At 35.1% G+C, this 8,592-nt stretch overlaps 1 protein-coding gene across 2 annotated transcripts in view; it reads right to left on the bottom strand.

Annotated features, from left to right (window-relative positions):
• LOC102020436 (ovostatin homolog) overlaps nt 1–8,592 on the bottom strand; it is a 44,571-nt gene that overhangs the window by 24,039 nt on the left and 11,940 nt on the right. For both annotated transcript variants that reach the window (XM_005378884.1, XM_005378885.1), the window contains exons 10-15: nt 7,086–7,195; nt 6,543–6,701; nt 5,691–5,918; nt 4,654–4,708; nt 4,224–4,369; nt 3,488–3,637 (exon numbers count right to left, since the gene is read on the bottom strand). In XM_005378884.1, the coding sequence (XP_005378941.1) occupies nt 3,488–3,637; nt 4,224–4,369; nt 4,654–4,708; nt 5,691–5,918; nt 6,543–6,701; nt 7,086–7,195 (848 nt within the window). The remainder of the gene's footprint in view (nt 1–3,487; nt 3,638–4,223; nt 4,370–4,653; nt 4,709–5,690; nt 5,919–6,542; nt 6,702–7,085; nt 7,196–8,592) is intronic.

The following is an 8,592-nucleotide window of genomic DNA, read 5'->3' as shown; positions in this document are numbered from 1 at the left end:
AAAAAAAAAAAAAAAAAAAAAGAAACAAAAATCTTTTTACATAACCTTCCACAGAAAATATAAAATAAAAAAAGAACAATTAATGATGTCCATGACTTATTTCTTTAACATTACTAGGGAACAGAGGCTAATTCTTTGATCTTCAAACTGTTAGTAAAGAAATGAACACTACATTTCATAGAGCTCCTAGGGATAAACATTTGAGGGGTATAGATCTGCAGAAGGAGGTTTAAGATTCTACATGGAAGAAAGGGAAGAATTACATGGAGAAATTAGAAGAAACAAAAGAAATCAACTACAAGTAAGAGCAAGTTCAACATTTAATGTCCAAATATGAACTATAGTTCTTGAACGCAGTAGTCCCCAGTAAAGAAAGGGTTTGAATCATCCGGAGGTGGCAGCTTCCAAGAGGGGCCAAGGGAAAAGAATCTGATTGGTAGAGAAAGGGTACTGGCCCTTGGAAATAGGGCACTTAACAGAGGGAAGGAAGTAATAGAGTACAACTAAGGACACTGCAGAAATAAAACATGTCAATCTTGTCATTATTATTTCCATTAGCAGCATTTGTCATGGAAAAACTTTTTTTTCTAAGCAAAATAGCATGCTAAAGACACTTTTCACCTATGAACACTATTCACACCAGAAAAACAGCTCCACATAAAGCTGTCATAAAAGAACAGAAAATGCAAGTCAAAGCACTTCTGCTGGTGAAGTTTGCTGCCAAAGTAATTAACTAAGCAAATATATAGGAATGGAAAGCTATTCTCAAACATCTCAGCCTAAATTAAATATTTCCAAACATGTACTTGGTATATTTAAAAAGAATCATTGGGGTTGGGGATATATTTACCTAGTATGCATCATGAATTAAAAATTAAATAAAGAAAGAATAAAACAGGCAAATACAAAAGAAAATAAAATGAAAAATTTTTGAACTCAAATATAGATAAAATAGACAAACACAGGTGACGTGAATTATAAAGTATAAAGAGCTCATGAAAAAATATTGAAAGAAAATTTTATTTTTCTTGTATTCAATACATAGCCCAGGCTGGCTTCAAACTCTCAGTGATCCTCCTGTCTCAACCTCCTGAGTGCTGGGATTACAGGTGGGAGCTACCACCCCCAGTTGGAAGGAATTCTTAAAAGCAACATAGAAAAGCTGGGTGTGGTAGTGCATGCTTGTAATCCCAGCAATGAAAGCTGATACATGAGGTTTAAGTTTTAGACCACTTTAGGTTACACTGTCAATTCAAGAGTGCCCTGGATTACATATTTTCAAAAAGCATAAAAGAAAAACAAAATGAGAGAAAGAATGAATTAAAATAGGTCATGGGCAGAGTGGTTAAATTGGAAAGTAGGTAAAGAAGATCTAACTTGTGAATGGATTTTTTCAAAAAAGGAAAAAAGCAAAAAGCTTAATATTTAAAATTATAATTCAGGACAAATTTCTGAAAATAAAAGATGTGAGATTGATTCATGGTTCTACTAGGTACCTGGTAAAACCTTCCCTCAACAAGCTTCTACACAATAAGTTCAGAGAGATATTGTACTAAAATTGTGGCTCTAAAGTATTAAAAAAAAAAGCCTTCAGTGCCTCCAGAGAAAATAATAAAATAACTTACAACAGAAAATAAATTAAATTTACTCCAAAATTTATTTTTGAAGCAACAATCAATGCAAGATAATAGTGGAGCAGTATTGTCAAATATCTACGAGAAAGTAAGACCAAGAATTTAATACAGATAACCTGTCCTGCCTGTATGAAGGCTTCAGAAGGACAATTCTGAAGTGACTCTCTGAGAAAGCGAACAGAGACAGGTTTATGTAGCCAAAAGACAACTATGGAGACCGGTAACATTTGGGGATGAGAGGAGGGAGCCCAGCGCCTCACACGTACTATGCAAGTGCTGTTCCACTTACCTACACCCCTGCCAAAGGACAACACCTAAGCTATGATGTGACCCAAGAAAATGCCTCTGGAACTTTCTATTTCAGGTCTCCTGATACTTATTCCTAATGGCAGTTTTCCTAAGTATTTGCTATCTCTAGTTGAAGGAAGAGTAAGCATCAGCCTTGAAATCTTAGGGAAAAAGCTTATTCTACATTAATAGGTAGATTTGGCCTTATTTTTTTATGGTTCCTCAGATTCTGAAACTATTTAGAAGTTTTGCAGATTTATTTATAAATAATCTCAATTAATAATGTTTAGATTATTTAAGATGTTTCTAAATAATTTCAGAAATTGAAATATAGTTTTGCATTGGCACAATATGGTTATGTCAGGGTTTGTGGTTATAAACATTGTTATTAATTTCATAATTTAATAATTAATGCTTAAGGTAAAATATTGAAAGGGGAACACAAAATCGGAGTTTTAAAATTAGATTTTAAGTGTGTAAAAGATTGTTTCTGAAAAGATGTCTTAAGAATTGCCACAAAATACAAAAGTGTGTTAGATTATGATCAGTTTTAAAGATTTCTTTATGCCTTCATATATTTTGCATGTGTTCTACAACAAAGAGGTATGCTTTTCACAATCAGAAAAATTTAAATTACTGAATTAGACATACAAATATCAGAAAGGTCAAGTTTTTAATATGTATATGTATAAAATAAAAGGAAAATGTCCTACAGTTGTGAATTAAAATATTAGGGAAAAGTCTAACAATTATTAACTAAAAATATTTTTGATGTGAACTTCTGGTGCCACCAGTCTAGATAGCTATTGATTTATTGTTTTATTGATGTGTTGGTATTAAAGATCCAACCCAGGGCTTCATTCATGCTAGGTAAGGGCTCTGCCATTGACCTATACCTTTGCCCTGGAAGTGTTTAAGGAAATTCTATCTCAGATATCAAATAATACCTTTAGACTGTCTCCAAACATATCCTCCAACAGAGAAATTTCTTTTTAACTCTAGGCATCTATATCTATGTTTATACATATGATTTTTTAAAAAAAATTTTCAATACACCAGACATCAGCAATACTGTTATCACAGCTATTCATATGTACATTTATGTTTTGCCTTCCTTGTTTCTTTTTTCTTCTTTCCCTCATCCCAGTCTTTCCTTCCTTTGAGCAATTTCTTTTCCTTTCTTATCATCTATTGTACATTTTGAGTTTTACCTAGTCTTTCAAATTCCTACACCAAGGAGACAACATGATGTTTACCCATCTGGGTCCGATTTATTTCCCTTATGAGTATGCTACTGTTCTATTTTTTTTTGCTTGTTTGTTTCTCATTTACTACTCTCTTTAAAATAAAAAAATTTGCAAAATTTTTAATCTGTTACAATTATCTGCAGAAATTCTGTATTACCAGGTCTGGGTAAGCCAAGAAAGATAATTAAGTATATAACACATGAAGGAATAAAGGAAACAAAAGAGTTGATAGATTCAACATATCATATCTCAAGTAAAAACATCCTAAGAAGGGTTATACTTGGAGTTAGGCAGAAAGGAGGTAATTAGTAGGCTTACGCTTTCTGCTGACAGCTGCTGCTCCGGTTTCAGCAGAAGGACACTTTTATCCACTGCCCGGAGGGCACAGAATGAGTCAGGGGCAGCTTGAAGATAGAGAGTAGTATTGGAGCCAGGTGGCCTGTGCGCCTCAGAGAACTGTATACTAACCTGAAGCACAGAAGGAAAAGGAATGAGGGTAGAAACAATTTTATGTGGGGAGAACCAGAATAAATTTAAGCTTTTCCAAGTAAATCCTGATAGACTTCTGCATGATATTTCTCTTGCACCCTCACCTTTAATAGGTAAATATGTATTTTATTTGTTAATGTTTCTTCGGTTTCTGAAATTACTCAGAAGCTTCTTAGATTTATTTATACATAATCAATAAATAACCTTTAGAGTATTTAAGAAGCTTCTAAATAATTTCAGAAGTTGAAATACATTTTAGCTTTACAAAGCGAAAGTATATAATTATGTCCTGATTTTGGGTTATTAAATATTGTTTGCAATTTCATAGCTCAACTCTTGTGGGAAAATCTCCTTCACCTTTCTGCTGTGGTCTCAGGATCAGCACTAATGTCAAGGATAATTCAGTCTACTTGATGAGCTTCCCACCCCCTAGTAATTTAATCACACCAACATTTATTGTGAGATTTCCGCCTCATGATTATAGTGGTAGTGCCAGAAGGGGCAGCAGGGAAAAAGCTGCTCACCCTCCTCCACCTGGACAGGGCAGATGTAGAAGGAACATCACCTTGTTTTTAAAACACTGGTCAATCTGGAATTTGACACTGTCAGCGACGATTTCCCCACTGGGGTGGACAGTGTAGACGAGCAGGACAGCCACAGGAGCCAGGTCAGCACTGATGCTGATTGACAGTGAGAAGCTCCCCTTCCAGGCTGGGATAATAATTAACAGACACAAAATCAACAATGTCTTGTATCACTGGATAGGCACAGATAAGGCGAACTGGCTCGAGGACAGAAAGGATAAATTGTACTTTGCTTTCAAGGCAAATAAATAGTGAGAACTGCATATACAAATAGTAGCTTCCCTCAAGCCGTGCTAACTGCTGCCCCTACCCACAAATTGATAGAAGTACTCTGTCTACATTTTCTATCTCCTTAAGAAGGAAAAGCATGATTGTAAAGTACATGTTTGCTGATGAATGCATTATAAACACCTTTGTTTCTGAGTTCCTTTTGTCCATTGAGGATGATAGCGCCTTTCGCCATCACCTGTACAAAGCAAAGAAAATTTTGTATGAGAAATATTATGTAATATCTTATATTTTCATTATATAATGAATTCTCTAACGTTCATTCTGTTCCATAAGATAAGGTAGCTTTCTCCGATGAGTAGTGAAAGTGGACACTGCACATCTTGTAAGAGAAAAGAGAAAGTAACTGCAATGGACTGAGATACTATTACAGATCCATGTGTGATGCATGGGGCGAGGTAGCAGCGATTGTCCAGATCATTTGTTTTCTACTCTGCCTCCTTCTTCTTATCAACTTTGCTATTTAAGACACGTTGTTGCACCTTTTGCCTTTGTAAAAGTGCAGTCTCCAAAAGCTATCTGTCAAATCTGTACAATGGGATCTCTATAAAATGAGATAGCCAGAAGTCTGATTAAACTAGTGAACACATAAGGCCCCTTTATCAATGCTTGACACATAACGGTTAGCCTAAGAGAGAAGTCTTATTTCCAATTACAAATATACAGCTGAGAAAGTGAAGGTTTCAGAGACTTTAAATGAGATGGTCTAAATTGCACGATCAACCAAAAAGCGTAGATGATTCAAACTAGAAAGGTCTTAACTTCCAAGTCTGTGTTTCTCCTTGCATATGCTCTGATGAGACAAAGAGTACAGAACCAAGACAGCAAATTCTTTGTACTGCTTACCAAAACGAGCCCTGCACTTTTTTTTTCTGGCTTCTGCCTAAGCTTTTTCCATCATAAAAGATTTTAAATACTTGAGATGAGTTACAGTTGCTTGAAAAAGCAGACTGACTAACAAGATTTTCCAGTCTTAAGGAAGTTGCTTGAGATCTTGTTATGCGTTTGTCTATTTACTTGGTATTAATGGATCAAACAGTATTCACCAGCAAAGTGAGAAGCTTGAGGTTGCTCAGACTGACATAATCAAAGCACAGTACACTCTAAACTATGCTATGTTCAGCAGACAGACACGACTGCAAGAACCTGCTGAGACTTACCAAGTAGAAGAAGTTTACACTTGAGGCACCCATATATGCTTCATGATTTAGGGAGTAATGCACAGTAACAATCTTCACTTGGTTACATCTCAGCTGCTTCAGTGTGGGCACGATCTTCAGGAAGCTGTTGGTTCGGGAATAAAAGCGTGAGACTACAAAGGAGGCCTCTGAGTAGTGAGGTGTCACCCAGCTGGGAAGATGGCAGCTCTGGGGTTGAAGGAACGTGGCCTGATGTGAAGAAAGAAAGAGAGGATCTTAGCGCCATGAGGACCTCCAAGGACAGGAGCTCACACAGCACAAAAGCCTTCCCATCTCGGCAAAGAAAGGAGGAATCCTCCCTTGTGGCTGATATTCACTGTTAATTGAAGTGAAATCGTAATAGTATTCTTCACTTAAATATACAGAACTGATCATAATTGTCTGAATAGTTCATCAGACTCACAGTGAAATAGTGTGGTTTTTCTGCTTTTTGATTGAAGTCAGAGAACTGGATTTAAGCTCCCCTGGTTCTTTCACTGGGATACCAACAGAATTTTGCAATTAAAATTTTTAACTGCAAAATTTGTTTTAAGCAGCAGAAAAGAGAATTCTCTCTTTTATTTCTGCATGAAATGATGTAAGGGCAAAAGCCAAATTTTCTTTATGCAGCTCAGAGGAAAATATGGTTATTATAGAATTTATACCAATCATAATAGGCTATCAGATTCTCTTCATCATGAACAAATATACTCATACTTAAAAAACAAATTGTACAAAATATGCTAATTTTTAAGAATTGTTAATGTTCAAAATCCCTAAGCGTCACATGCTCTGGTACCCTTGAGAGTTCTCATCTACCCTTTGGAGTCTTACTTTCAGGGAGAACATAGGGTCATATATGTCCGAAGTGTCAATGGAAAACGGAGCCTCGCCATTCTCATCTGTAGTGTAATTCCCTATAACTCTGCCATTGAGCTCCAGCTGCAGCACCTTGCTGGTCAGCGGCACATTATTGGGACCATAAAATTTGAGCTGTTCCAAAAAAGAAAAAAAGTATCAATTTTATGAAAATACAAACATTTCATATTTGTGCAGAGAAAGTTCTGTTTTTCATAATTGTCATCACTTAATAGCAATTTTCTTCAATGTCAATGAGCAAAAGATGTTCTCTTGAGTGTATATTGGACATATTGGATATATACATACATATATATATATATATATATATATGAATGCAGGTGTAATTTTCTAAATTTCCGTCAGCTAGGACTTTTTTAGTAAATCAGGCACAGTAATGCCAAAAATGTTTTATGAAAGTAGAAAAAAAGTGTACAGAAATGATCAAAGAGTAATCTATGATCCATGAAAATAAAACAGAGATAAGTATGGTTGCTTTTGGGAGGGAGTCAGACCTACAGTTCCAAAATAAGAAATTCCTCTTCTGTAGACACTGTCCATGTTTTCAAAGTGCACACTGCCAAGTAATTCAGTGATAGCAACAGAGGTCTTTTCACTGATCTGCACACCTGTAAAAAGTGATGAAACAGTGTCAGGAAGGAAATATTTGTTCAGTAATTCCAGGACTGGGAATATGGCTTGGTGGTAAACATTTGCCTTGTGATGGTAAGGACTTGGGTTGGTACTCCTAGTATGGCCAATAAAAAAATCAAAAGAATAACTAGTTTAAGATATGTCTGATAATTTTCTAAGCACAGATTTGCATTTCAAATGCATTTTAAATTTATATTTTTGTCTGCATAGAAAAAGTGTGTATACTTTAAAATATGTTCCAGCACAGTCTACTTCTGTTTAGCTATAGTGTAATTCAACCTAAGTAATAATATTAATACACGGATGCAGGAGAAATATTTAAATTCTTCCCTTCTGCTAGTCTACTCAGTTTTGGCTTGGAATTGCTTTACATTGGAGAATGTCATAGATATCTCAAATAAAAGGGTTTTGTTTTTGAAATCCGTTTTTTTTAAAGACTATAAGATAACTATGTAGCATTTTGAATTTACCAGGATTGAAAAGAGTCTCATAGTACAGTAGAGTAAACAGAAATGCCTTATGATTTCCTCAAAACAAAGTGAAGAGGCAGAATAAAACATATCGAGGTAAGTTACTATGAGTATAAATGTGATAAACTTATCTGTTGTAAAAGTCATCACATTACCCAACAGGTATATTTACATAAAGCATAAAGTCCCAACTTCCTTTTAAGTAACAAGAAATAATTAGTAGTTGAACTGGTCCAAATTAATTCTCACTCCTTCTTTTCTCATTCTTTTAACCATTATTTACCGAGATCTTGTTGTGGGCAATTTTGTAAAACTTTCCCTAGTAATTATTGGCTTAGTAAATGTTCCCTGTTGCCTGAAATCAGGAGTTAGCATGCTTCTTCTGTAAAGAATCTGATAGTTATTCTGAGATGAAGACCACACAAGGGCTTTGACACAACTACTCAAGCTTGTAGCTGTTAAGCCAGGTAAACACTGCATATGGCTGTACTCCAGACACTCTAAATAAAGATCCAAGCGGGCATCCGGACTTGAACCTCAAAATGTAGACTGTAAACTCTGAGAATTAAACCACAGATCACATTCTGTAAATTGCTTACCAACTGAATCACACAAAGTTAAAAAGATCTAGCTAATTTGTTAGGCCACTTTTTTTTTACTTTAAAGAGAAAAAAAATAACAAAATAACAAAACAACACAACACAAAAACAATAACAATGATACAGGATTTCCAAACAAGATGATAGGAATCAACAATGGTTGTCATATTACATATTGTTGTCTTTCAAGTTGCTGATTGCCAGATGTAAGAATGCAAGATTGATCAAACAGTTAAAGGTAATAAAAAGTAATGAGAATAATAAAAAACATTAGAAATGATATAGAGCTTCACTGAACAAGAT

The sequence above is a fragment of the Chinchilla lanigera genome, unplaced genomic scaffold (genome assembly GCF_000276665.1).
Source record: "Chinchilla lanigera isolate Chin_1 unplaced genomic scaffold, ChiLan1.0 scaffold00012, whole genome shotgun sequence".
Lineage (NCBI taxonomy): Eukaryota > Metazoa > Chordata > Mammalia > Rodentia > Chinchillidae > Chinchilla > Chinchilla lanigera.
The sequence above is the reverse complement of the archived record's forward strand: the minus strand, read 5'-3'. Positions and strand labels throughout refer to the sequence as shown.